This window comes from Trichinella spiralis (genome assembly GCF_000181795.1).
Source record: "Trichinella spiralis strain ISS 195 chromosome Unknown Scfld1, whole genome shotgun sequence".
In the NCBI taxonomy this organism is placed as follows: Eukaryota; Metazoa; Nematoda; class Enoplea; order Trichinellida; family Trichinellidae; genus Trichinella; species Trichinella spiralis.
Window position 1 is genome coordinate 566991 of NW_003526940.1, and position 27549 is coordinate 594539.

The following is a 27549-nucleotide window of genomic DNA, read 5'->3' on the forward strand; positions in this document are numbered from 1 at the left end:
ATGTAGGGTCATTTATACTTAATTGATTAATTTTTTTTACAGTAGTGGAATAAAATTTTTGTATTTGTATCCGGTTGGCATTAGCCATGAAATTGCTTGCGTCAGTTTATCATCCCCAGTTTCATTCATTCAGATTTATTAGAAAAGGTATGCATTTAAATATATGCTTGATGTTCATGCAACTTTGAACACTGACATTTTAACTAACGCAATTCGAAAAGTTTTTTTGATAAACTGAATAAAGAAGATCTTTTTTTCATAAATTGGCTTAACTGAGATTAATATAAATATATATTTATGAACTTTGAAATTATTTTTTATTTATTCTAAAAAATGAAAATTTGGCTGAGTTACATGTAAGATTATAGTGTTTTTTTTACATTTGCAGAGCATGTTTTTAGCACTGATATTGTTGAAAAGAATCGTTTTTTTCAGTAAATTTTATTAATGAAGATTCAATAATGAAAATGCAGCGTATATTTGAGGATGGGAATGTGATGGAAGATTTTTCATTTCATTATGCATTTACACTGGGGACTATTTTTAATCAAGACTTTTCAACTTGTATTTATTGTATAGTAGTTTATTGAATTTACTTAATTTGAACAATAATTAATTGTTTACATTTTTAAACATTTTAATGTAAACTTTTACACTGTATCTTTAATTTGTTAAGATATTTATTTTTGTTGAGGTATAAAAGATTTTTAATTCACATTCAGTATTAACACTGATTAGTAGTTGAAAATTCCAGTTTGCTTAAAATTCTAGTCAATAATCGATATGCAGTTGCTTTCAATTAACTTTTCAGTTTTTGAAAAAATTGATGGAAACAACGTCACAGTTAGCACAGAAATATTGAAATCTGATGAAAGCAACTTCACCAGACAATTTCCGTCTCACCAAGATGGCTGCTCGCTGTGTCGTCTCGGTTTGGAACTTTCTTTCATGGTATTCGACATTGATTTTCATTCATATTTTTAGTATTGTTGAGTTCTATTTTAAGGATGTGCTTATTTTGCGTCAATTCATGCGTAATGACGGCACAGTACTTCCTCAGCAACTGACCAAATTATGCACCAGGCAGCAACGGATTGTCGAAAGGCTTGTAATGCAAGCTCATTTATCTGGCTTATTTCCAACATTGAAGCCGCGTGATTATGATTTCAAAACTGAAAGCGAAGGATACAAAGCTTTCAATCGATACTGGCGTCACCATGCAGATTTGTATTCAAGAAAATTGACCGTCATTCCGGGAAGTTTTTATTATATAAAGCGATAGTAAATTTTACAGAGGCACTATTTCGACATTTCAAACATGATTAGGCAAACAAAATGCAAACCTACAGTGTAGACGTTTAAAGCTGGATTTGAGAGAATACCACAGCTGAAAGCAAAAAGAAAATATTTATGCAATGGAAAATTTAGCCACAGTTAATTATTATAATCAAAAAGTATCTATCTGTTAGGTGTAAATAATTAATGCATTGTGAAGCTTTTAAATTTGTTTTTCAGCCACGGTGAGCTCTTTCTTTGGGAAATATAAAAAATAGCGAAAGTTGAAAGACAGCCAACGCGATGCCAATCATATTTGGAATCTGAAATGGAACAATATACAGATTACAGTGTAAAAAATACTGCATACAACAAACCTTGATGTAAGGATCGCTGACCAACAAGCCATACAAAAACCACTGAGCAGCGACAATTAAATTCGCTGCGCACAACGGTAACGGCAGACATTCACAAGATTTTGTCTTAATCACTTCCTTCTGCAAAAGAAAAAAAATACTATTGCAACGACAGTAGATGCTTTTCCAATTCGAACTGTTTACCAGCACAGCTAACGGCGAAGCGAAGTTCAACACATTCAACACTAAGCACATTTTTCCAAGGTTGTTCAACGTTGTGTTGTGATTTGTGCTTTTCATCAAGTAATATTGCAATGCTGAACAAGCCAAAATGCCCGCTAACATTATCAGATGTATGAAATTCTAGAATTGAAATTCGTAAATTTGACATTCAATTAATTAGCAATGAAATCCATCCACAGACGGTGTACTTTTTGTTTCGAATGACTGTACAAAACCGCATAATAGAGAACTTGAAGAATGAATCCAACTAGATTAATTAAAACAATTGTTCGATCATGTTTCAGAATTCCATACTGCAGCCAAAAGAAACAACTATAAACAACACAAAAAACAGTTACGTCATCACAGATAGATGTGAATATTCACACACACACCTTACGGCACACATGGCGAAAGGAACGGGCGAAACGCCTTCTGATGATTTTTTCCTAATTATGGATTTACACATCGGTCTAAAGAGATGGATGTTTGAAGCTGGATAAATATACAAATAATGAAAATACACTCACATGCCCACCAAGAACATTCCAATAGTGGAAAAGGTGGCTGATATTGACAACAAGTCGAGAAATTGCAATTCCATGCTGGTCATTTGCTGCAAAATAAAGAAAAAGCTACACAGATTAATGATTGCTGTGAGTGAAAAAGAGAATTTTCAACAGCGCTGGTTGGTAATTTTGCATATAAAATATTCGCCAGGCGACAAACTGCGAAAACAACCCAACATCACATACAATGTAGAAGAAAATTATGCAGAGTTGTGTGGTTTGGTTGAAATGGAAACCAGATTTCCAAACGAATACAATTATTTAAAGCAATTTCGCACCTGAAACTGGCCAACATTTGTCAATTGGGCCACACCGCAGCACAAATGTTCATGCAACAACAGAGCAAATTAAAACCGCTCATTGGTTAAGCAAAAAATATAAATAAAAATATTCCCGTCAAGCATACCGAATGAAAGCAGTGCTGCTTCAAGACAAAAAGAAAAATAATTCAACACACGCAAAATATACTGAACTGGCTGGTAGCTAACTATTGAGAATTTCATTAAAAAAGCAACTCCACTGACAGTTGAATGAAATTGATTTGCATTTTCGAAGAAAGCAAAACACCAGTACACCGATAATTAGGAATAAATCAAACAAACAACCGGTATGTATTCTTTTGCTTTGAATGATAAGCAATTATTACAACGCGATATGACGCAATGAGCAACGGTGAAAAAATTCTGCACAATTCAGTTGTTGAAATGAGAAAAATTCACCATCAAATTAATAATTTGAAGAACAAAAGCAGCATTTGAAGAGTAGCATTAATTAACGATTTTCAAGAATAAATTCAAATTACAGTTATTATTTAAAAATTCAATTTCATTTTTTGATGCATTTCAACCACAACCATTCATCTTCTTTTCAAAATTCATTTCAATTAATAACAATAAATAATTTTAAAAAATTATGCACATGAAAATTACATATTTAAAGAAAAAAAAATTTGAAAAAATGGAAAATTCATTTTTCAAATTATCAACTTCAATAATTTGCTCATATGAAATATCGAATGAATTAATAAATACTGAAAAAAAATTTCGATTTAATCATCAAACATTTTTTTTATTACACAAATGCTCGTGGTAAACATTACTGTAAAAAACTTCTGTTCCTGACAATCAAATAAAGGGATCTTATCCAATTTACACCATGAAATTCGAAGTTTTATTACTGCAGCAAGAACAGGCCCTAATTGGTCACCAGCAGTTATATTGACTGTACAAGTCAATTATAATCGAAAACCTCAATTCTTTACTGTTTTCAACGAGAATAAAATATACACCAGCATTAACTCTACTAGCAACAGAACCCAGATCTGTAAATTGAACATAAGTCACTTGAACAAAGGAAAAAATATCGAAATATCAAAATAATACATTTAATAAATATCAAAAAGTAACAGTAAACAAAATACAGAATTCAAAACGATTCAAGTAGACAAAAGCGTCGTTAGGGTACAAAGGTAATATTTCAAAAGAGTTTCAAAGCGCTCTTCAGTCACCATAAACCAGTCAGAAACTAGCTGCTGTGACAAAATGCCGCATGTCAAAGCAGAAAAAGGAATCGCTGCAGCGGTACGTCACAACAGCACAGAATAGCTTCAGAGTCCATAAAACATGTGCGGTTGTCCACGTGAATACGTCTCTTTCAAGTGGTTACAGCACTGAATTGAAGCACATGTGTTTCGCTTGCCAGGGTCCTGTGATCAGGTTGCTTCGAACATTCTCCAAAGTTGAGTGACAGCACTTGACCACATTTTGTTCTGAACTGAAAGCGCATCTGGCAGCTGGCTGAAATAATTCGTGTTGGTACCTCATAAAAAAGAGTATATTTACGAGGNCCAAAAAATANTTCGACCGGATGATGTAANGAAAATAATTTCTTCAGGCGAATATTCATTAAAAAAGTCGGCAATAANAGCATTTACGACTTTCGCGCCGATCTGGCGCGGTTGTTGGATGAGGTCGAAAGTGGAGTCAGAACTCCTCACCGCCGCGTTCATGCACGCGCACCATGTTGATCGCCAGCTACGGGAAGCAAGCCAGAAGCAGATGATAAAACCTACTNCTGCCAGCTGCTAATATTTCAGGCGGTTTCAAANCTGCTGTGGATGTGCGGGCTGTTNTGCCTGTACATGCATACTNCTGATGATGGTTTTTCCCAAAAAAAATGGAAGGCGTCTCGTATNGACCTGTTTGGAANTAAGCAGGACTNTGAAAGAANACATTCATCCTCGTTTTGCCAACCNAATTCGTTTCCACCTTTTGGCCAAGCGGACGTTGAAAGATAACATCAAATCTGGTTTGGCCCCGCCCAAATTCGTTCCACCTTTTGGCCAAGCCGGTCGAATAGAAGATACATCATCTGGTTTGCCGCCAATTCGTTCCGCTGTAGTCAAGCGGACTCGAAGATACATCNTCTGGTTTGCCGCCAATTCGTTCCACTCAAAAAATGAGAGAAGGGAAGAATGGCGTCGACTGGGTGAAATTGTAATTTCGTGAATTTGCAAAGGTGGAGTGCAGATCCATCAAACACAACGCTGCACATCTGACTTTCACCCATGTCCTAACAGACGGCGAAGTGGACACTATACCAAGTCTGGCCAGAGAGACTCGTCTCTAGTAATTTTCAACTTTCTCCATCATCGACGCAATGTCGCGTGATTGAGGCGTAGTCTGGATGATCTTGGCTGCTCTCCTTTAGGTGACACTAAGCTGGCCAATCCCTCAGAATGACTGCGGCCTGCTAGCCATTCCCACATATCTTGGCAAGTGTCAGGTAACCGCTTTCGATAAATCGCTATCAGCAATTAATTGTAGCGCACGTCCAGACATCAGCCGTTGCATGAATTTCGTGCTTGTCAGAGAATCCAAAGCAACCGCTTCATCCGGGCCCGTAAGCCGCAGAATTTCCGCTAGGTCCTTCAGAATGAAGAAACTCTGTGACGCCGTGTCGAAGAGAATGAAGACCACCTGCGACTATCCGCCCCATATACGTTCGTTTAATTTGTACGCTACACACGCTCAGCAACCAACTCTTCTAACTGCGTAGTCATTGGCAATCAGGATTGCTTTGTCGCACTGTCGAAATGTAAGAGATCACGGTGAGCAGCTCTGCATCCTGCCACCATACATCTACGAACGGAGCTGCTGTCCGTTAACTGGTCATCCACGCTGCAAACAAGCGAAGCAGAGCCTCTTTTCAAATACCATGTCTTCTCTTAGGGGGTGCTGCTTTCGAGTAGCGGAAAGTGGCCCTCAATACGCGTTGACCACTTCACCGAAACATCTAAGAGGCCATAGAAATACGACGTATGTGCTCTTGTAACTGCAGCTCTGTTGCGGACATGGTATAAATTTGTCCTGATATATGGCTGTCTTTCACAGTTGATGAAGAATCAACCATCTTTTTCAATGATTGTTTGATGCTCCTCACATCGCATTTCATTCAGGGAAGAACTGTGGATATATCAAGCATCCCATGCTACACAGTTCACTAAGGCCATGTTTGAAAGGCGATTGAAATCATTGCTGTTGGTACCCCATAAAAACAGTAATTTTCGAGACCAAAAATACTCATCTATGATGTAAGAAATAAGTCTTCATCCATACGCATTAAAATGTCGTCATTTGTAATGCTGGTGCAAAACACTCGCCTGGCATGGGACCCACTTTTCACGCTTCTCTCGATGTCGTCGTGTTTCGCTTCTATCGCGCTTCCGCAAGTGCAGGTTTCTCGCTTTTCCGACTTCTATCATGATGGATACCATCCAAATCACTGAGACTCCAGCTCTGAGGACCAAATATTGGAGACAAAATTTAATTCGGTTTATCATATGAGGACTGTAGAAATCTCAGGACATCCAACTCGGTTATGACTACCCATTGTTGATTGTTTCGCCTTCATGAAGAATAGTGTGTCAGTCAAACTTTGTCGAATAATCGTACAGTTCATTCAATGCCTGACACAGACAAAACGCAACCAGCACACGCAAATTCATAAAGCAAACTGAGTACAATTTGGCAAACACGCAACCTCTTACGTCACCAACAATTTCTTACTGTAGTTACAGAAAAGTCAGGTTTGACCTGAATATAAAATGTCGGTGTTCCATCGTTAACAATAGTTTTACAATGAATGAAATTTAAATAATGGTTTGAAATATCAAAACAATTATATTTTAGTTTTATTTTATTGTTTTATAAATAGTATGATAAATAAAATTTCAGAACCCAATTCATTTGGGTCACAATTTAAACGACTAACTGAACCTGACCATTAGTACAGTATCTTACAAAATTGAAGTGAAATGAATTTTTTAAACTGTTGCTTTCTTCTTTTGAAATATATTCTTTTAAATTCTGGTTAATGTTTTGGCACTTTATTTGTCTGCATCATTTGTTATGATTTTTTAAGCATGTTGTTTTTTTTAGTTTTTACTTTTGTATGCATTGTAAGCTGTGCCTTTAATGATATCTTTGCACTTTTTTTATTTTTAAAATATTTTTGTTGTTATTTCTTTGCATTTTTTTGTCTAATAAGATATTTAGAATTTTGAAAAAATTAATTCGTATTTGTCGATAAGCTTACTGTTGGCACAATTTGATATTTAAAATTTGTTGTGTAGCTTCTATCACTGTACTAAAAGATGTTATCTTCATTTTATTTGTTGTTCTGTCGGTTTTTGTTTTAAATCGTATTAAGTAATATTCAAAAATGTGATATTCAAGTTAAATAAATTTCATAATTTTTGAGTATTAATTTTTTTAATAAATCTTCAATTAGTTGACTTTTTTGCAGATTTTCTTTCGGCTGGTCTTAGAATGCCAGAAACGAATGTGCGAGAGGAAAATCAGCTGCAAAGCGATACCGAAGAGGAAAATATTTCAAACGAAGCATTGAATAAAATTAACGAGAAAAGTCTTGTAGATGATGGTGCGACGGAACAGCACTTTTATGCTGTCATTAATGATGGTGAATGATGATTTGAATGCATTTTTATTTATCATGTAATGTTTTTTGTTTAAAGTTACCGTCCTTCAAAAAGAATTACCTCCTGCACCAGAGCCGCCTATAAAATGTGATGGAACAGGACCTCGTCTAATGATAAAAGAAATATGGATTGAAAATTTCAAATCTTACGCTGGTCGTCATGTCATTGGACCTTTTCACAAAGTTTGTTTTGTTCTGTTTATAATTATGAATGAAAGAAGTGTGATTATAATGTTTCTTTATCGTATTTTCGGATGATTTATCCGTGATATTTATGCATTTCAAAGAGGATTGTAAATTGAAATTTTATCTTTTTATGTTTAAAAGCTTTTAAATGTTCCAGATTTTGTGAAAACTAGTGAAATTGGAAATTTGCTACCAGCATTCGATTGCATTTATTGTAAATCAGATTGCATTTTGGATAAATAATTGTTGTAATGAAAACAAATTGTGGAAGTGATTTTTTATTTAGAGTTTTACCGCAATTGTTGGTCCGAATGGAAGTGGAAAATCGAATGTTATCGATTCGTTGTTGTTCGTTTTTGGTTACCGTGCTCAAAGGATTCGGTCGAAAAAAATCAGCGTCCTAATTCACAACACAGCCGAACATGGTCACATGCGTTTCTGTAAAGTCGAGGTTCACTTTTGCTTGATTGTCGACCGTCCAGACGGCGGTTATGATATTGTTGGGGACAGTGAATTTGTCATTTCTCGAACCGCCCATCGTGATGGTACATCGGTTTACCAGATTGACAACAGTGTGGTTCGGTTTGCCCAAGTTGCAGAACGTCTGCAACAGTACGGTATTGATTTGAATCACAGTCGATTTTTGATTCTACAAGTGAGCATTGTTTGGTTTTTCAATTTTTAACGTGCAGTGATGCAATTGTACAATTGTACAGGGAGAAGTTGAATTGATTTCGTTGATGAAAGCTAAAGGAGATGACAATGAACCAGGAATGTTGGAATATTTGGAAGATTTGATCGGATCGTCACGACTCAAACCATGCATACAAGAATTGCAGGAGAAAATCAACGAAGTGCAAGATGTCCAATGTGAAAGGGTAATTTCTATTCTTCTGGTGATTGGTGCATTTTTATTGGTCTCTTTTTAAGGCCAGCAAATTGAAAAGGATCCAAACTGAGCAAACGAATTTGGAACCATCTAAAACAGATACAATATTTTATTTGCGTTTGCAAAACGAACAAATTCGCATTGAACATTTGAAAACTCAATTGAAATTGTAAATCTGTTTGTTATGCTTTTTGCTATTGATATGCAGTTGTTTGTTTGTTTGTTTGCTTGTTTTTTGCAGAATTAAACAAGAACAAGGATTGAAATTGCTGATCGAAAAACAAGAACAACTACAAGCTGAACACGATGAAATCAAAGATGCCGTGGAACAGCACAAACAGTTGGCGTTGACTTCACAACGTGAATTGGATTCATTGAAAAAGTACATCATTTCTATGATGGGGAATGTGTGGGGGCAAGTGTTTGTTTTTTTGTGATATTTCAGGAAAAGAAGTGCTGCAGTAGCAGCAGCGGAAAATGCTCGTAATAAATTTTCACAATTTGAAAAAAATGCCGAAAAAGCGAAAAAAGATTTGTCCACTTTGCGTGTGGAGATTGAAAAAAAACAAAACTCACTGACCACTTACAAGGAGAAGGCAAGAAGAGATTTTGGATTATGTTTTTAGAAATTTTATTTTGCAATTAAATGTTGTTTTCTTTTCTCATACAGCTCGAAGAATTGAAGTTGAAGCGTGAGACGTGCTTGAAGACGATAAATGATTTGGATGCGGGGTTGCCGGAATTGAAGGCGACGCAAGTGGAATTGCAAGAGAATATCAAGGTGAAAATGGAAAGTGTTCAAAAAGATACTGCGGTAAGAATGCTCCAATAATTTGCATACTGCTGTAGAAACGCTGAAATGAACTAACGATGCATTTTTTTGTTGTTGTGGTGGTTTTTTTTTTAATTTTAAGGAAATGACAACAGAAATCAATACACTGACCAGTGAATTGCAAAAGTTGAAACCACAGGAGAATGCAATTACTGCAAAAGTATGACAAAGTTTGGCATTGAAAAAAATAATAATCTTTTTTGATTTAGTTGAGAACAGCGCAGAATGAACTTTTAACACTGAAGTCACAGCATTCGGCTGGAGAAGAAAACATCGACGAGAAAAACAAAGTTTTGGATGAGCTGCTGCAATCAATCAAACAAGAAGAATTGTATGAATAAAAAATTTGTACATGTTTATGGTGGAATATTTGAAATTAAAAAAAATTTTCAATGCAGAAAATTTGAACGTTGTGAAAAGCAGTTGAATTCACTGGAGAGAGATGTGACGGCGAAAAAAGACGAATTGAATACGCTCATAGCGAAAGAAGCTTCGTTGATGGCGGATGTGAGTTGTTGTTGAGCTTGTGATGTGAGAATCTCGCGGTATGGGATGATATTATTAATGCAATTTTAGCTTCGTGATATGGAAAATAAAGACCAAGAGATGCGAATGCGATTCAGCCAAGGCACCAGTCAGAACAAAATAGTTCAAGCGTTGATGTCGGAGAAGAGAATTGGAAAATTCAAAGGCTTCTATGGTCGTTTGGTAAGTCAGTTTTTATTGCTTATATCTGTTGTGTTTTCCTTTCGATATTAAAATTATTATTAAAAAAAATGTTTTTTGTTTTGAGGGTGATTTGGGTGGAATTGATCAGAAATATGACGTTGCTATTAGCACAGCGTGTCCTCAGTTGGACAGTTTTGTCACAGACACGATGGCAACAGCAACGGAATGTGTGGACTTTTTGAAAATGAGCAACTTGGGCAGAGCGACGTTCATTGCGTTGGATAAAATCAAAGATTGTGCCGATGCAATCAAACGACCGTTCACTGCGTAATAATATATATATATATATATATATATATATATATATATATTTATTTATTTATATTTATTTATTTATTTATTTATTTAATTCTAATTTATCATTCAATGAACAATGCTAACGTTGAAATTGTTCGCTTATTGGCACTCTTTTAGACCAAAAGGGTCGAAAAGATTGTTCGATCTTATTGTGGCTGAAGATGTGGACGTTTTGCCTGCATTTTACTTTGCCCTGCGCGACACTTTGGTCACCGAAACAGCCGAAGAAGCTCGAATAATTGGACTCAAGCAAGGGGTTCGACGTCGCGTTGTCTCTTTGGGTGGAATGTTGGTCGAAATGTCTGGTAAGTTTGTATTTTAATTGAAATTGTTGTATTTTGCACACAAAAAATTATAATCTCAGGCTCAATGACCGCCGGTGGAAAGCCGATCAGCGGTCGGATGGGACGGACGGCCACTGCCCAGAAGGAAGTGATCACGTCGAAAGATCTGAAAGTAATTCAGGGGAAATTGGAAAAGATGCGCGACAGTCACGAGGCTGTGTTGGCTGAGAAAAATAACATGGTACGAACGGTTGAATCGTTGGATGGAAAATTCACGCAAGTGAAGCTGGAATACGAACAGCAGCGCAATGCTTTGCAGGTGAAATTGCTAAATATATGATAAAATGATGTTCAACTAGGAGCTAGGCAGTGATCGAAGAGGTTCGCTTTTTTATACTTTGCCGCTCTAGATGTTCCGTGAACGAGAGGCAACGTTGAAGCGGGAACTGAAGCGGGCGAAGCAAATTCTCGATAGGTCAATATCCGCTGAGAATAGGATGTTGGATTTGGAAAGTGAAATTCAACAGCTAGAGAAAGGTAGTTGTCAGTCTGTCAGCAGTTTGGTGCTGCTGTATGGAAGTTGTATAAAAATTTGATTTTAGATTTAAATGTGGAATTGAACAAGCAATCTTCGCTCAACACTGAATTGAACAAGTAAAAGGGCAAATTGATGAATGACTGTGAACCAATATGAGAGATTTAATTTTTTGCTTTATCCAGACTACAAGCGGAAGTTGCATCCGTGGCTGAACGCGCTGTCGGTTCTTTGAGAACACGTTTGGCGGATTGTGAACGAGAAATAAAATCTTATCAGAATAAGTTGAAGAAAGGCGACGTTGAAGCGAGAACAGCGGAAAAGTATATTTTAATTTTGCTATTTATTTATTTTTTAAAAATAATAATGTTTTTTTTATTATTTTAGAAATATTTCCACCACTGAGAAAGCACTGGAGAGGACTGTCAAAGAGATAAGTCAAGGCAAGAATAATATTGACAAATTGGAACAGCAGTTGGAGAAATTTGAAGTCCAAGCGGCGGAGTTCAAGGATCAAATAACCGAAGCAGAGGTTTGTAAATTCTATTTTCAAATCATTGAAACGATTGCAATGTTGTTGTTGTTGTTTTTCAGGAAAATATGAAAAATATCATTAAAATAATGGAAGATGCGAAAAATGAAGCGGATACTTTGGGAAATAAAGTTCAAGAATTGTCGAGTCGTTTGATCGACGTCAACGCAGCTTTGAAAGAAACTACTGCGAAAAGCACTAAAGGACGCCATGCTGTTTCTCGATTGAAAGATGATGTGAGTTGTTTGTTTGCTTCAGAAATAAATAATTTCAATACTGGATATTTGAATCTGTAGATAAAGAAGTTGAAGTTGAGTGACTTTTGTGGTCTATTTTCGTATGAAAATGAGGATCATTTGAAATGTCATAATAATGAACGGCATGGATTTTCTGAAATTCGCTATTTTCCCTCTGATTGTTTTGGTCAGTTGGTTGTACCTCAAGAAGACGAGATAGATGCTGTGGACGAGGATGAATTAGAAAGCAGATTTTCGATGGTTGGCGGAATCATGAAAAGCATCAAACCAGACCTGGAAGCTCTCGAAGAATACAAAGAAAAGGTTAGATGTGTGTTTTTTCTTTTTGCAATTGAAAAAAAACTGTAATTTATTGTACTGTTTAGGCAGAAGCTTACAAAGTGGTTTATCAACAGGTGACTCAGGCTGATGAACTTCACAAGCAACTATTTGCTAAATTGGACGACGCAAAACGGCTCAGGCTCCATGAATTCATGTCCGCTTTGAGTGTGATTCGGGAAAAGTTGAAAGATATTTACAGGACGTTGACAAATGGCGGCGATGCAGATTTGGAATTGATCGACACGATGAATCCATTTATAGACGGAGTCAATTATTCGTATTATAATTTTTTTTATTATTTGTATTTTAGAATTGACAGATATTGTATTTTTTGTAATGTTCGTTTGTCGTTTTCAGCGTACGACCACCGAGGAAAACGTGGAAAGAGATGAGTCATTTGTCAGGCGGTGAAAAAACTCTCAGCTCTTTGTCCCTTGTATTTGCACTTCATGCTTACCGACCAACTCCACTGTACGTGATGGACGAAATTGACGCGGCATTGGATTTTCGCAACGTCTCAATTGTGGGAAATTATGTTTCGGTATGTTGTGATTGGGTTTAATTTTTAAAGTTGAAAAGCAAGAATTAATGCTTTCTTTATTGTAGAATCGAACCTCGAACGCGCAGTTCATTGTGATCTCGCTTCGGCCGCAGATGTTCGAATTGGCGAAATTGCTCGTTGGAATATACAAAACTGACAATTGCACCAAATCGATCCCAATGGAACCGGCGATAATATTCGATCTCAGCAAAGATGCTGAAAGAAAATTGCCTGAAAACAATTCAACATTAGTTGATGTTTAATTTAACTAATTCAAGAAATTTGATCTCAAAGCAATCAAATCAATTTATTTATATACGTATCACTTTTTATTTATTTATTTATTTATGTTTATTTGTAGCCGTTTGATAAAAAAGCAGCATTTTTAAAATGTCAGAATAAATTTGAATATTGTTTAAATTGAGAAAAATTGCGATAGAAGACTTTTTTATGTTGGAAAGCAAACTCTCAATCCGATACTCGTGAACTGGCATTAGAATTTTCATGCTAAATTGAATTTCTTTGATAAAATTTTTTGTTCATTTGAAGAATATATGTGATAAGGTTCAAAATTACATTTGTAAAATTATATGCAATAAAATAAATATCTGTTGGAAATTGTGATGACGAATAAAATTGTTGTTACAAATGATGCGCAAAATGGCAAAGTATGCTTGTTGCAACAACTAACTATTTGCAGTATAAAAGTCATTCGATCGTTGTTGATTCAGAATTTATAAATTACAAAGAGATCAGTTTTTAAATCCTTTATTGTAAATTTTAAATAATGATGCTATTTTTACAGTGCAATACACTTGCATGGTGCTATTGGAAACTTTTTTCATTTTTTCAAATAAACAAATACCACTATGCAAGCAAGTAAATGAAATAAAAATTATCGATAATAGCATAAATTCAATAAAGTATTAAGAAATTGAAGTAATCATAAAAAATTTCATAAAATCATTTAAAAAATGCAAGGTAGCAGTCGTGCAATTATTATTCTTATTGCCACTGTCATGTTGCATGTGGCTTAACTTAAATTTTATTATTAGAAACTTAAATTTTTACACTTGAAGTTCTGAATTGCTTTTGTAATAAATACTGAAATTTTTCATTGATGATCAAACTAGCAGTAACCATGAATTACGTTTACTTACATCATGTACAATTGTAATGTGTTATGTGTAAACATTAGTGCATGCCAATAGTTGCTTCCTGTTATAAAGCAAAGAATAATTGAACAGTTTTTTAAATTTATATATTTTACAGTTTTAAAAAATTTCAAATAAATGCACCATATTTATTATGTAAACTATATTATTTTATGTTGACTTTATTAATTTATTTTTATATTTATTTTATGATTATATTAATTAATATTTTAAACTACCTTTTTTAGCCGAGTTCAAATACAAAATGTAGATTATCATACAGTATACCAGGTGTTATTCTTTTGATCACTTTTGCTTACTGTAAGATGCAGTCTTGTTTAGAACCGTTGTAATGCTTATTGATGTGTGACAAATGCATTTAATTTGTCATTTGTGCGAGCGAAGCACACTTTTTTGAAGATTAACATCAATACTAAACACTGCTAGGTATAGCTGTTGTTTTTTGCATATTATAAAAAGCGATGCATGGATAAATTTTCATGAATAACTTTGCGCAATATGCATAATAAATTTGCAGTTGAGCATTACTTGAACAGATGAACATTTTATTTAAATTAATTGTGCACATATTACTTTGCACATGCATAGCTTTTAAATGATTTATTTATACATGCGTTGTTTTAGATATAGTTAAAATTTCGCATTAGATTAATCTTGCTAAAAGGCAAATGCTAAATTTTTTTTGAAAGCATAGGTTTATGCAACTCAGATTACGATATTTCTGAATTTAATGTTTTTAAATATTCATTAATAAAGAATTAAAATATGTATTAATTATTGTATAAGTATTATATTTTGAGCTACATGTGCTGAAGGTTTTTTATTTCTTTTAAACATGATAATCAAGTTCAAGTGGATTGTTAATTTTATTCTTTGACTTTCTTCAACATACCGTATGCTGAACCTTTGTTTTTCCAGTTATTGGGTAACTGTCGGTGATGGAAGAGCCACAATTATTGCCGATGAATTCTATGATGGAGTCATCGAAATGTGAAAGCGAAATTCACTCTGTAAGGGATGGAAGCAACGGCAGTGCATTGCCATCAGACAAAAAAGCTTGTTTGGCAGCAGTCAATAATTACTCAAATTGTCCTGCCGTCAGCGGTGGCGAACCTTCGGTAAATCATCTTCACAAATTTGTTCACAAATGTTCACAAATTTTGTAAACAACTAGTGCACTGGACGAACATGAAGTTATCAAATAAATTTGTTTAAAAGAATCATATTACATATGGATGAAAATTTTAAGCTTTATTTAGGTTTAACTTTATAAAGTTGTAGTTTAATTATGTAACGTTAAATTTTCATTATTATTTTTTCATTGTTTTGTTGTTTAGTATTCGTTTTGCTTTTTATAATTTGTATTTGTCTTAGCAACAATTTTTACTATTTTTTTAGATTTATGGTGGTTTTATTCTAGAGCAAGTGAGGATGATGAGGCATGATAATAACGTTGTTTATTTTTGAGTTGGTGCCACTTATTAAATTTACCACGCAGTATTGATTTTATTTAATATACTCTTGTTCCAAAATGCATGCATTGTATTTGTTCTTCAAAGTAAAGTGTATAATTTTTGAAATACTTTTTTTTCATTTCTCAAGAATTTATTATTTTAATTTAAGCTTATAGTTTAACTTTATGTTGAAAAATGTATTTATCACTTTAATTATCAATGTTGAAAGTGTGACGTTGTATAAGCATGGAATAAGATTTTTTTAATTTTAATATTACATTTGTGGAAATGTTTTCCAGCAAAAAATTTTGCAGATTTAAAAGCATTTTATTTTGATGGAACAGTAATTATTTTTCTCCAAGAAAGTTATTCTGAAAAGGGCAAAACGTTTTGAATTAATATTGTTGTACTTTTGCTGATTGTGCTGAAGGTTGTGATGTGTGTTTGTTCATTTAAGAAAGCTGCCGAATGTGAAACCGTGGGAAAGTGTGGCGGCACTTTAGCGCCGAAGAAAAATCCAATCGCTTTTCCATACACCGGTTACTGCGGTTCTGTGTGGATTCCATTCGACAACCATTACACGTTTGCAAATCCGTCGTGTTTTTCATTTTATCCCGGCTATTATGGAGGACAGCACGGTAAGGCGGGTTTCAGTTCGACCGAAGTTGAAGAGCGTCCCGCTGCCGAACCTTCGCCACCGCCCTTCGAACCGCCTACCACGGTTGCTGAAATACGCAAGGCGATTCGAAAGAAGATGCATCGGTGTAAAGTGTGCAAAAATCGTTTCATTGAAAAAGACATCTATGAGCGGCATCTTCGCGATCGTCACCCGGTTGTTTATATCAAATACGCCGAGGAGCAGGCGAAAATTATGGAAGATCAACGATTGGCCGAGCTTGAACAAATCCGCCGCGAAGAAATTCAAACCGGTGGTTTTATACTTCCAGCAAAGTAGGCGATTTGAAAGAAAATTATATATAATTTTGAATTGAATCGAATTCCAATTGACAGAGATGTTGAAGAGGCAGAGGCACGTACGGATCCTGCTGAAATTAAACTGCCACCCGAAGAAGATGTCGGCGGTTATTACACTGCTTACGATGAAGACGGTTTGGCGACGAAGAAGCGCCGTGCATACGTGAAAAAAATCAGTCCCCAGTGTCCTTTTTGTGATAAGCGATTTCGAAACGACAATTCTTTGAAAAAGCACGTCGCCAAAAAGCATCCCGAGGCAATCAACTTCATCCAGTGCAACAAGTGTTTCAAAGTTTTGAAATCAATGGACGAGATGCGGTCCCACGACTGCGAGCTGGCTTGGATTTGCTGGTCTTGCGTTCCAATTCGCAACATGATCACCCAGGAACGTTTGGATGTGCACAGGAAGAAGTTCCACCGCGGTTCGCAGAGTGGTTTCCGCTGCAACGAGTGTTCTCGTAAATTTCTGACGCCGAGGAAGTTGCGAAAGCACAAAAAGATGGCTCACATTATTCAAAAGCCTTACAAGTGTCATTTTTGTGACGAATATTTTCCCACAGATACTCAGGTATACTACTGTTGATTGAGTGATTGTTCATTCCTGGATATTAATGGATGTCATTTTTTAGACTGCGTTGCACGAACGCATTCATACAGGAAAAGTGAACTTCGAGTGCACAATTTGTGATTTCAAAACCAACCGCTTCATGCGTCTCTGTGATCACAAGCGTCGTGAACACGGCTACGTCTGCATCATCTGCAAAGAGAAGACGGTCGAATGGTCAGAGTTGAAATATCACACATTGACTGTGCATGGAGGTTATTTATCCGAAGAAAGTCACACTGGTGAGTTTGAAAATATTGCCAACCGCATGCTTTTTTAATATTGCCAACAATATGATCGAATGTGTTCTTTTGTAGTCTGCATTGAGAGTCCTCGTGTTTGGATTTTGTACAAAGGTGAATAGGCGTGGATGGAAATGGATCTTTCAAACATGGAACGATGAACTGTGGTGGCTTGGTCGACACTGTTCGCCTGTTGTGACCAAGGATGAGCAGGAGACTGTACCGCGTTGTTGTTATTAGTGTCGCTTTATTTTTCCACGTCCCTTCATTTATTTTCAAGAATCACTTTTAAAAAAATACCTTTTCTCTTTTTTTCTGTTTTTTCTGTTTTAAATTTCATCTTCACAATGGATGGATGGGACGTTTATGTGTGTTGAAATAAAACTTTCCAAATTCAGGCAACGAAGCCGAGGACAGCATTGGCAACAGTCCAGTCCTCTGTGCATTTTAGAATTGAGTTTGTGTGAGCTAGGAGAGTTTGATGCAAAAAAATAGTTGCTGCAAAGTCAAATGAAATATTTTAACTTACAGTATATCTATATCTGTATATATAATGTGAGACTTTAGCGCATTGACGAATTTGTTTTAGGATTTGAAAGGTGCTTCGTCGATTTTAACGGCTTTTGTTTCTTCGTACAGATATTTTTAAAGTTCAAGATACGGCGAGAAGAGTGCAATAATGACAATACATGCAAAGCGTTCACTGTCTGATGATGCTGTTAGTGTTTTATGATTTGCTGTTTCAATACGCATATGCATGCAATGAATGAACGGACGAACGAAATTTGGACTGAAAATGAGAAATAAGTTTTATTAGACACGACACATGATATAATTGTTTGCCGTTGTCGTTGTTGTTGTTGTTGTTGTTGGGTAATTCACGTGAATGATGCTTATTGGCAAAATTGTGTTCATATATATGGTGGTGGATAAGTGAAGCTTGAATTCAACTTTCGGCAAAGAAATGTGACTACTGATGGTGAATTTGTTTTTTGTCGTTGTTCAATAAGTTATTTTTGATACGTAAAAACCATGCAATTACAAATTTTAAGATTGACTTGACAAAATGCAAAGATTGAAGGTGAGTTACTATTTAAAATTATTTTTTTGATGAATGATGTAAAATTATTGCATTGAAGCGGAGAAAGGTGTAAAATATTTTCAGAAATACAGATCATTCATACCAACCAACTTACGTGTTAATAGCGTTGAACGTTGAAAATGCTTCTTCTTCTTCTTCTTCTCATTTTAATGTAAACGGGTAAACAGCGTAAGTGGAAAAATTCAAATTATGAATTGCTTTTTTCTGAATAAACATTGTAAAATGACACTTTCATTTTTGATTTTTGCAAGCACAACGCTGCTCAAAGCGGAAAGATTGGAATTGAATAATTCCCTTTGTATTCATTTTGCAAAAGCAATCAATATCATCAGTCAGTTATTTTGATTTAGCCGCTTAATTGTGCAGAGCTGGATTTGTCGAAACACGGTGAGTTAATTGTTGATACTGATGCTGGTATAGATGAGCAGCATATTTTTGAAAAAGTTCACTTGTCGAAATGCTGTACGCTCGTCAATGTTCACTATATTGCAATGTCACAAATCCGGCAAAGGTTACAGCGGTTTTAGCCACGGGCGAGCCAAAACCACACTTGCTTTTGCCGTGTCGTTCACAATATCGACAGTATGCATTGTGTCGACATTTTTGAATTACAATTGGTGATTCCATTTTTGAATATCGTTTTAAAATAATCCTTTTCCAATTCGCATACTCTGTTGTTTTGTCAGGTGGTCGGAGAAAATTTCAAATTCAGCCAAATATATTGTGGGCCGAAAGGATGCTGCAACGTTCGACGACAATGCCCAGTTGACGTTCCGTGAGAAAAGAGTTAAGGATTTGAATGTTGACTAAAAATTTAAAGAAAAAACATGCGAAATAATAATACTAATTTTATGTTGGCAAGTTATTTTGCTCCTCTGGTTGCATTGTGCTCGATTTCTTTCAATTTTAGCTTTTCCGGTGCTGAATGCTTGGAATAAATGAGAAATTGCAATTTTATTGGTTTTTCATTTTTTGAACAATATATGCGATGCATATGCTTTTGCCTTTTTTATTGAATTTTATGCTTGCGCAATTTTAATAATTTAATAACGTAATTAATGTAATACAAAAGAAATTATCATCATCATCATCATCATTATGTCAGTTTGTATAATTGGAGAATATCGAATAAACGGATTAATAATAATTAAAGTGTAATTATTTTGTTCTGCTGTAATAGTAATAGTGTTGCAAGTGTGATTCAATTTTTTTGTTTTGTTAAATTATGCCATTAGAAAAGAAGTAATAATTTTGATTTTCAGATTGTAGAATATGAAAATCGCATTCGAACATTTTCGTCTACTTGGAAAATTTTTCGCTACTTTGCAACAATCAAATTATGCTCTCCGGTGGACGAAGGTGGGGACGAAAAGTGTAAAATTTACATGACATTCAAGGATTTTCTTCGTTCCATTACACCAGGAATGTTGCAACCGAATGGTAACTGCATCATCTACATCACCGTGAAACAGAATTTTATGCTGTTTAATTAATATTCAGGTTTGAGGTTGGATCAGTTTCACCGTATTCGACGTCAAGTTGGCATTGTAATTTATTTTGAATTTTTGTAAAAATTTTAAAAAACAAAACGAAACATCCAACTTTCAGACAGAAAGCGTGGAAACTGTTGATTTTTCCAGCATATCAGAAGAATCGTTAATGTCATATGCAGATTTTATATTCGCATTCAACGTACTACTGACAGGTGAATGTGAATGCACAACGGAATAGAGTGTGACTTTTTTTTATCAGACGAGAAACAACATTTTTAGCTTCTGCAGAACAAATTGCCATCGCTTTCAAGATGTTTGATTACAACAATGATGGTTTATTGCATTATGAAGAATTTAATCAAGTTTTGCAATTGATTGAATTTGAAAATTTCAAAAAATTTCCACATTTATACTGATTTTTCAGATGCAACTTCTCGTCCAAAAAGCGAACATGAGCAAAAGAGGAAGTGATTCGTCGCTGAATGCGGCGCATTCTGCGCTGGAGCCAGAGTCGATTTTTGCGAAAATCTTCTTCGGACCAACTTTGCAACGAACTGTCAGTTTCAGTGATTTTTTGGAATTTCGTCAACACTTCCAAGAGTTCATTTTACAACTTCAAGTACTGATGATAATTGTACACTTGATTTGCATAATTTTCTCCATTTGCAATTCAGTTCAACGAGCACGTACATGCAGATGAGACCACCACCACAGTGGATGCGTTCGGCTTTGCCAAGTTGGTTTTGCTTCATTCGCGTGTTGAACGTGAAAAGTTGAACCAAATGATGCGTGGTGTTCAAAAGCACGCCAACAATTGCCGGCGGCGGAGTTGTCGCTTTTCTTTCCAAGACTATTTCCACTATTTCAAACTGTTGAATCGACTCGACGAGCTGGAGACGGCTTTGAAAATTTGTCACCTGAATGGCCTGACTGTCGACGTCGAACAGTTCAAACGGATTGTTAACCTGTTTGCCAACAGCCGGCAACAACATCTCGACCACATCGCGGAAATTTTATTTGCCATCTTTGATGAAAACGGTACGTCGATTGGTCGTTGATTTGCTTTTTTTTCTAGAAAATTTGTCGCGAAAACAAATTTCTTATCATGCTTACTGTAATGAAAATCAAGTACAATTCCAGGAGATGGAATATTGAACAGCGATGAGTTTTGTCGCCACATGAGAAGTCGTTTCACGTTCGGGTTTTCTGAGCAACATTATCCCCATTTCGGCGCTGTTTTGAAAGCTATGCTGAGTTGTGCTTTTCAAACTGCAATCAATTTTCATCACGAACGCCGTCATTGTTGAATGTTCGAATTTTTTAACTGCATTAACTGCAGAATTTTATTTCATTCGTCTTCTGTGAAAATATTCTCTTCATTGTCTGTTTAACAATTGAAAATAAATTTGTAAATTATTTCATTATATATGTATTTCAAAAATTACCCAACGTTAATTTTACAAATAAATTTTTTTCGAAGATAAAAAAATTCATTTGCACCAACCAAACTCTCAATTTAATTGGCAAGTAATTATTTGACTTTTAGCTGGTTGAATATTTTTTTATTAAATTTTCTTTTTATTTTTTTATTCATTGAAACAATCCGTATCATTTTTTCCAGTCTTTCAGTTTTAGTTTCGATAAGATAAAAGAGGCAAGAAAAATATGATCAAACAGAAGAGATGCATGTGCATTGGAATTATTTATTATCATTATTTAAAGCTGTTCATCGTTGTAAATCAGTGATTGTAGTATAGTAATTAACCTGATGAATTCTTCAAGACACATATTAGCAATTTAATGTAATTTCAGTATCCTTGTCTTGTAAAGAAGTGAACATATATGCAAATTATTCATTTAGTGGTCCTTTATTAAGCAATATTAAATGAATATTTTATTTCTTATTTGCAGTTTAAAATGTATTCATAAAGACATTTTAAAGAGTTTGTCTAAAGTTTGTTTAAAGTGAGCAGAAAAAGTTGTTAAAAGGTAGCATGCATTGTCAGCTGAAATTGAACCAACCTATTGTTCTGCAATTATAAAATCGAGTTGGAGAAAGCAATTGTTTGAAAAAAATTACCATTATGGTGGGATTTCAAATTGATGAAATAATTGATAATCGTTGGAAAATTGTTTGTTATTTTTTAAGTTTATATTTTTTTTCAAATTAAAGTAAATTAAATTTCAGAAAATGTTAATTGGAAAAGGCGGCTACGGCAGGGTGCATGTGGCTGATGATCTAAGAACAGGAAAGTCAGCTGCCGTTAAATCAGAGCACCGGAAAGTCAAAGAGAAAGAGGATTCTATAGATCAAGAGCTGAAAGTGTTTTTCGCTTATCATAGTAAGTATTTTTGATATTATATTTAGAAAAGTTTTGTTTGGCAATATTAGCATTTCTGATTTACATGATATTTGTAAAGATGAGATTATAAATTTTTAATAATTATAATTTAGAAAGTGTTCATTGTCCTCGTCTGTTTGGATATGGTAAATGGCGAGATATTTCGTACATTGTTATGGAAATATTGGGACCTACGCTTCATGAAAGACGTCTGAAAATGCCGTCACTTGCGTTTAGCCCAAATACTGCTGTGCGTTGTTGTGCAGATATTTTAAGTTGCATTCAAGATTTGCACGATGTAGGCTATGTCCACCGTGATATAAAATTGGTAGATATAACTTTAAGCAACACTGTTAAAAATTAATATAATGATTTTATTCTTTATCCTGTAAGGCAAATCTCGCTACTGGAACTAGTGAATATAACAAAAGAAGACTTTATCTTTTTGATTTTGGATTGTCGAGAAAATACATTGATGAAAATAAGCACTTGATAAAGAAACGGAAGATAACTTGTTTCAAAGGAACGCGAAAATATGCATCCATAAAAGCCCATCTTAATCAGGTAATCGATGAAGTCGGTGATTGGAAGAAAATGTTTGTCTACTTTTAGCAGTGTATTTGGGTTTAGGATATTGGACGTGTAGACGATTTGTGGTCTCTGTTTTATAGCATAATTGAAATGTTTACCGGCTCCTTGCCATGGCAGGGTATACATGATAACGATAAAATTTTACAGATGAAATCATCCATTACCCTGGGAACGCTGTGCGAAGAACTCTTACCAGAATTTAATCTGTTCGCTTTGCATTTGTCAACTTTGAAGTATTTTGATTTTTCTAGCTTGAATTTTGACAGTTCATACTTTTCAAATTGCATTTAGATTTGAAGATCGACCATGTTATGAATTTTTGAATATATTAATCGAAAAAAGTGCGTACGAGTTCAGCATTTCAGAGGATGAGCCGTTCGATTGGGAATTTTAGTGAATGAAAAAAATCTGTTTCAATCTTCTTTGTCAGTTGTTGTCATGATTGGATTTGAATTAAATTTATTCAGAACAGCTGCAGTTTATTAAGTTGTAATTAATATAAAAACGGAATTTTTTGTTTCATTAATGGAAGCATTAAAAGAAAAAATTAAAGTATTAATTACTGATTTTTTTAGATTATTATTAGCTTTTAATATGTTATATTTTTTGCTGAACTGAGATTGCTGAAATATAATTTTTAGCATTGCAAAATGTCAGTTCAATATGCCACTCAACCATGTGAGATGAACAAAATGTCATTGTAACATTATTGTTATATGGGTATTGTTTTATGTAGCAAATATTATTGTTAATTTAATTGAAATCTACAGTTTTAAGAAAATCGTGGCTTTACAGCAGTTCAATAAAATTTTTTAATGTTGAATTAATTTTCACTGCGCGTAATTTATTAAACCTGTTAAAAATTTGTTTTTTTAGATTTTAATAAAATATATTTATCCTAAAATTCATTTTAAAAAATAATTTTCAATTTTAACTTAATCTCGAAACTTTAAGCAAACTTTGTAACTGTTAATTTTGGAACTGTATGAAGTATTCACTGTCTACACAATATGAAAATAGCTAAGAATAAAATAAGCTGCTTGAACTTTCATTGAAAACAAGATTTTGTGAAACAAATTTCAATGCATTCAGTACAAATATAAAACTTTTATGCTCGGTCCAGTTAACTAACTGTTAATAGCAATCAAAGAGTTGCACAGCGCCACATTTAAACATCATCAAAAAATTGAATTTGAAATACGTTATTCAGAACTGTGAAAATATGATTTTAATCAAATACAATAATTCAAAAAGACAAACAAAGGAATTACGTATCTTTTTGATTTTGTTAGTCGTAAAAATTAAATGACAATGGAAATCAGCTCAGCAAACGGCATGATTTTTTGAGATAATGCAATTTACATGCCAATGGGTGCAAGTCAGCATGAATTAATGTAACTACTGCACGTATGAAATATCGTATGACTATCTTTCGGCCACTGCTTCAGAGGTAAGGGTCATCTATTTCTATTTACAATTCCTACAAAAAGTTCAGCTCGTTAAATATATGACAAAACGTATTTTAAACAATTTTATAACTATCGCACCCCATATTAATTTACAAAAAATTGAAATTACTTCATTTTATAATTGCACAAAAAAACTTAGCTGTAAAATATTGTTAGCATGTTTATGATTAAAACTTTTTTGCTCATAATTTTTAATAAACAAATGCAATTGCGTACTGTAGTAAGTAAATTTGTAGGTGTTTATTCAGTAAACAGCGGGTATATTGCACAAATACAGCATGAACAAGTAACTATAGCCTAGATGCTCACTGAACCGATCTTTAGAATGTTCCACTGTTGTAATATAAAAAAAATTTTTAAGTGGCAGGTGATGTATGGCATGCAACTACTATTTTGAGATGATTGTTGCAATGAAAACATTCGTTTACTATTTGTTTATCTAGGGAAATATTTCCTGTCAATAAATTGCAACGATTAGAAATGTTTTATATGTTACACATAGATAAATTACCATATATAGAAAGATTGACTGATAAATTTCAAAAACAGTCAGTTTACAAAATAAAAAAAATGTAATGGAAAAAACTGGGAAAATGAATAAAATTTTTGAAAGCTTCTATTCAATTCTGGTTTTTAATTAAACAGAATAAAATGTTCAAAAGAAAATAAGTATGTCAGCCTGCGTAGCTCAGTCGGTAGAGCGTTAGGCTTTTAACCTAAATGTCCAGGGTTCGACCCCCTGCGCAGGCGTTTCTACTTTTCACAAAAGTTGTTATTAGTAATCAAACTTCGTGATTATATTTTCTTTTTCAGCATTCACGATTACTTTAAATTACAATGAAAACCAAGTTTATTACAAAATAAGATGTTCTAGAACAGTGTAATAATTTATCTCTGGAAATAAGCAAATTATCGCTATAAAGTTGTATATTTTTGTGGTATCATTTATATAAATGTTTTAAATTATTATTAAAAGTTTGTATTTGCAGCGAAAAGTTGCGCATTTTATATTTAGCCTACATGTATAATGTTTTGGTAAATGCATGCACAAACAAGAAGTGGTAAGATAAACTAACCGTCTTTAGCTTTTAACTTAAATGTCCAATATACATTTTCATTGCAATCTATTAGTTCTTCCTCATATAGAAAAACAAATTAAATGAACAGATTTAAAAATAAGTTAATCCATTTCAGAGTGAATAATTTTTTAATTATTGATTTCTAGTATCAGTAAATACATACTGTTTATTTTTTAACAGAAACATTTAATTATATATTTTATTTAACTATAATTGAAAAGAAAATGATTTTTGCATTTTATACAATGCAATACTATGCATATGAAAATCAATTTGTGCTTAAAATGAAATAAAAAATTGTTGTAATTACACCAATACTAAGTTAACGCCCATGATGCGTTCTTGAAAAAGAGCGCTAAAAGCGAAACAGCGTTAAACGGGGCCATTGTAGCATATATTTATAGTACATCTGTTTCAATAAAAGTTTGAATACATTCAACAAAATCTGTTCAAAATTTTTATAAAAATGTTGCATACTTTAATGATCTTAATAATAATTGTGATAAAGTCCGGCCTTTGGTTCATCAAGCCTGGGCTTCTTAATAATGATATGATCAATCAATCAATGATAATGATAAGTGTATTTTCTCAAGTCTTTTCTCATGCAGAATTTCTTTATAGCAAGAAATTATTTCAAGAACACCCCACTCATAATGTGGATCGTGGTCTTTACAAACTGGACCATGATTTTTGTTATCTTGGTAATGATGTTGTTGAGAAATTTTAATATTAAAATGATATTAAAAATTATGTTTCAGCAATCTCACTGGTGAATTATATTCTGAATTCACCTGAATCTGAATTATAAGTGCATAGCTCTGACAGTCCCATGAAGTCATCATTGTTAGGATTTTCGCTGTGGGGCTCTAATAATTGCTGAACATCTTGCTCAAAAAATTCTTGTGTTGCCTTGACATTTGAGCAGCTGCTTTACCATTGATACGTATATTGTGAAGGCTAGCTCACTTTCTAAATCTATCAGACCGACTTCTGCTAGCTATAAAATTTTCAGATGCATCTCCAGTTTCTTTTTACATATAACTAAAAATGCTTTTTGCCTTTTCCATAATTGGCATCTGTTTTAAAGGCATGCACCGTTGCGCTTGATCATCTACACAAATACTAAGCATTCGTTTCATTTCTTCAAACAAATGGTTTATTGAACAGGTTACTTTAGTTGTTAAAAATTCGAGGTCTTAGATGTTAAAGATTTTATCTTATCAACATTTTTCATAATTGCTCATATAATAGACGTTGCCATATTAAGAGAAGCACCAACGTCGACTGGTCGCTTAATAGGTTCCAGCCAACGCCACACTTGTAGTTCTATATTTAGACAAATGCTTTTCCACAGCATTTTTGAGGTGTCATCACCTGCACACTTTTTTCCTGTTGTAATGGGCAAAACGCGTCAAAAATACATAATAAAATATGTAAAATCTATAACAGTACAAAAACTCCAAACAAATTACCATGAATAAACTCACTTGCTGACTAATTGAATGCATCTGATAAGTCTAGTGATACACATGTTGCCGATGAGTAAGCAAAAATGACCCACGTCACACACCACTTAGAAACAGCGCTAAGCGTAATACTGGTGCATTTTAAAATTATCTCATTGTACATTTTATCTTTACTTAAAAGCTTTTGTTTGTTTAGGAATGTACTATTTTTATTTTTACAAAATCTAATAACTGTACAGCAAAATCAAAAAAATTGTGAGGATGCTAGGAAATGTGCAATAAATAATTCAGAGGAAGAGATATCTATCTAAAATGGTTTTGATACTTGAAATTAATAAAGTAATATGTGACAAAAACAATTTATCTGTTCAAACTGTTATAAAAAATAATGTATAGTATAATACATACAGCTATTTATTGTATTTGTATATTAGCCATTCATTGCAAATTCTATCGAGCCTGCGTAGCTCAGTCGGTAGAGCGTTAGGCTTTTAACCTAAATGTCCAGGGTTCGACCCCCTGCGCAGGCGTTGCTTTCCAAATACTTTAATAATGCCATTATTAAATCTTAAGCTCACAGTATAAACCACAACTTCCTATCAACAATAGTTTCTCTTCATATGTCACTTCAAAGTTATCTACATTTCAATTATACAATATACTTATACAATCATTCTATGAGCACAATACGCATTTGTCATGCCATAACTATATGCATATAGTATTCAGTGTGA

General features: G+C 34.0%; 6 protein-coding genes and 2 non-coding genes across 8 annotated transcripts; 6 read left to right on the top strand and 2 right to left on the bottom strand.

Annotated features, from left to right (window-relative positions):
* Positions 1-1511: 1511 nt before the first annotated feature.
* Positions 1512-2466, bottom strand: Tsp_07239 (mtN3/saliva family protein). The gene is made up of 4 exons (XM_003381489.1): positions 2384-2466; positions 2063-2186; positions 1653-1994; positions 1512-1598 (listed from the first exon to the last, which is right to left on the bottom strand). The coding sequence occupies exons 1-4, from the start codon at positions 2464-2466 to the stop codon at positions 1512-1514; spliced, it is 636 nt and encodes a 211-aa protein (XP_003381537.1).
* Positions 2467-4133: 1667 nt separating this feature from the next.
* Positions 4134-4844, bottom strand: Tsp_07238 (conserved hypothetical protein). The gene is made up of 2 exons (XM_003381490.1): positions 4690-4844; positions 4134-4218 (listed from the first exon to the last, which is right to left on the bottom strand). Exons 1-2 carry the CDS (start codon positions 4842-4844, stop codon positions 4134-4136), a joined length of 240 nt encoding a protein of 79 aa, XP_003381538.1.
* Positions 4845-7251: 2407 nt separating this feature from the next.
* Tsp_07237 (putative RecF/RecN/SMC N domain protein) lies at positions 7252-13086 on the top strand. The gene is made up of 19 exons (XM_003381491.1): positions 7252-7402; positions 7458-7603; positions 7893-8261; positions 8323-8484; positions 9166-9309; positions 9410-9487; positions 9537-9658; positions 9726-9834; positions 9904-10035; positions 10121-10323; positions 10471-10658; positions 10718-10956; positions 11048-11174; positions 11664-11704; positions 11767-11940; positions 12001-12264; positions 12327-12463; positions 12640-12823; positions 12889-13086. The coding sequence occupies exons 1-19, from the start codon at positions 7252-7254 to the stop codon at positions 13084-13086; spliced, it is 3168 nt and encodes a 1055-aa protein (XP_003381539.1).
* A 1886-nt stretch (positions 13087-14972) lies between these two features.
* Tsp_07236 (zinc finger protein) lies at positions 14973-17513 on the top strand. Its single transcript, XM_003381492.1, has 6 exons — positions 14973-15116; positions 15397-15450; positions 15910-16403; positions 16464-16995; positions 17057-17277; positions 17360-17513. The coding sequence occupies exons 1-6, from the start codon at positions 14973-14975 to the stop codon at positions 17511-17513; spliced, it is 1599 nt and encodes a 532-aa protein (XP_003381540.1).
* A 1319-nt stretch (positions 17514-18832) lies between these two features.
* Tsp_07235 (calcium-binding atopy-related autoantigen 1) lies at positions 18833-21175 on the top strand. Its single transcript, XM_003381493.1, has 9 exons — positions 18833-18957; positions 19062-19161; positions 19638-19815; positions 19876-19922; positions 19984-20080; positions 20148-20230; positions 20293-20487; positions 20543-20906; positions 21009-21175. The coding sequence occupies exons 1-9, from the start codon at positions 18833-18835 to the stop codon at positions 21173-21175; spliced, it is 1356 nt and encodes a 451-aa protein (XP_003381541.1).
* Positions 21176-21952: 777 nt separating this feature from the next.
* Tsp_07234 (Tau-tubulin kinase 1) lies at positions 21953-23195 on the top strand. Its single transcript, XM_003381494.1, has 6 exons — positions 21953-22000; positions 22057-22210; positions 22324-22538; positions 22604-22774; positions 22841-23034; positions 23093-23195. Exons 1-6 carry the CDS (start codon positions 21953-21955, stop codon positions 23193-23195), a joined length of 885 nt encoding a protein of 294 aa, XP_003381542.1.
* A 1752-nt stretch (positions 23196-24947) lies between these two features.
* On the top strand, positions 24948-25020 carry Tsp_07233. Its single transcript has one exon. It is a non-coding gene; the product is annotated as a tRNA-Lys (tRNA).
* Positions 25021-27272: 2252 nt separating this feature from the next.
* Tsp_07232 lies at positions 27273-27345 on the top strand. The gene has a single exon. It is a non-coding gene; the product is annotated as a tRNA-Lys (tRNA).
* The last annotated feature ends 204 nt before the right edge of the window (positions 27346-27549 follow it).

What these genes read in the sequence shown, in the direction of transcription:
- Tsp_07239 (XM_003381489.1), bottom strand. Translation starts at nt 2,466, where the DNA reads ATGACCAGCATGGAATTGCAATTTCTCGACTTGTTGTCAATATCAGCC. An exon ending in GGAATGTTCTTGGTGGGCAT is followed by an intron (nt 2,187 to 2,383) that starts GTGAGTGTATTT and finishes TGTTGTTTATAG; the next exon opens with TTGTTTCTTTTGGCTGCAGT. An exon ending in TCAGCGATCCTTACATCAAG is followed by an intron (nt 1,599 to 1,652) that starts GTTTGTTGTATG and finishes GTTCCATTTCAG; the next exon opens with ATTCCAAATATGATTGGCAT.
- Tsp_07238 (XM_003381490.1), bottom strand. Translation starts at nt 4,844, where the DNA reads ATGTATCTTCGAGTCCGCTTGACTACAGCGGAACGAATTGGCGGCAAA. An exon ending in AACGTCCGCTTGGCCAAAAG is followed by an intron (nt 4,219 to 4,689) that starts GTGGAAACGAAT and finishes GAATTATTTCAG; the next exon opens with CCAGCTGCCAGATGCGCTTT.
- Tsp_07237 (XM_003381491.1), top strand. Translation starts at nt 7,252, where the DNA reads ATGCCAGAAACGAATGTGCGAGAGGAAAATCAGCTGCAAAGCGATACC. An exon ending in GTGTTCAAAAAGATACTGCG is followed by an intron (nt 9,310 to 9,409) that starts GTAAGAATGCTC and finishes TTTAATTTTAAG; the next exon opens with GAAATGACAACAGAAATCAA. An exon ending in TTTCTCGATTGAAAGATGAT is followed by an intron (nt 11,941 to 12,000) that starts GTGAGTTGTTTG and finishes TTGAATCTGTAG; the next exon opens with ATAAAGAAGTTGAAGTTGAG.
- Tsp_07236 (XM_003381492.1), top strand. Translation starts at nt 14,973, where the DNA reads ATGGAGTCATCGAAATGTGAAAGCGAAATTCACTCTGTAAGGGATGGA. An exon ending in TCAGCGGTGGCGAACCTTCG is followed by an intron (nt 15,117 to 15,396) that starts GTAAATCATCTT and finishes CTATTTTTTTAG; the next exon opens with ATTTATGGTGGTTTTATTCT. An exon ending in GAAGAAAGTCACACTGGTGA is followed by an intron (nt 17,278 to 17,359) that starts GTTTGAAAATAT and finishes GTCTGCATTGAG; the next exon opens with AGTCCTCGTGTTTGGATTTT.
- Tsp_07235 (XM_003381493.1), top strand. Translation starts at nt 18,833, where the DNA reads ATGCTGTACGCTCGTCAATGTTCACTATATTGCAATGTCACAAATCCG. An exon ending in TGACGTTCCGTGAGAAAAGA is followed by an intron (nt 19,162 to 19,637) that starts GTTAAGGATTTG and finishes TTTGATTTTCAG; the next exon opens with ATTGTAGAATATGAAAATCG. An exon ending in AGTTCATTTTACAACTTCAA is followed by an intron (nt 20,488 to 20,542) that starts GTACTGATGATA and finishes TTTGCAATTCAG; the next exon opens with TTCAACGAGCACGTACATGC.
- Tsp_07234 (XM_003381494.1), top strand. Translation starts at nt 21,953, where the DNA reads ATGGTGGGATTTCAAATTGATGAAATAATTGATAATCGTTGGAAAATT. An exon ending in TTGATAATCGTTGGAAAATT is followed by an intron (nt 22,001 to 22,056) that starts GTTTGTTATTTT and finishes ATTAAATTTCAG; the next exon opens with AAAATGTTAATTGGAAAAGG. An exon ending in TTGCATTTGTCAACTTTGAA is followed by an intron (nt 23,035 to 23,092) that starts GTATTTTGATTT and finishes AATTGCATTTAG; the next exon opens with ATTTGAAGATCGACCATGTT.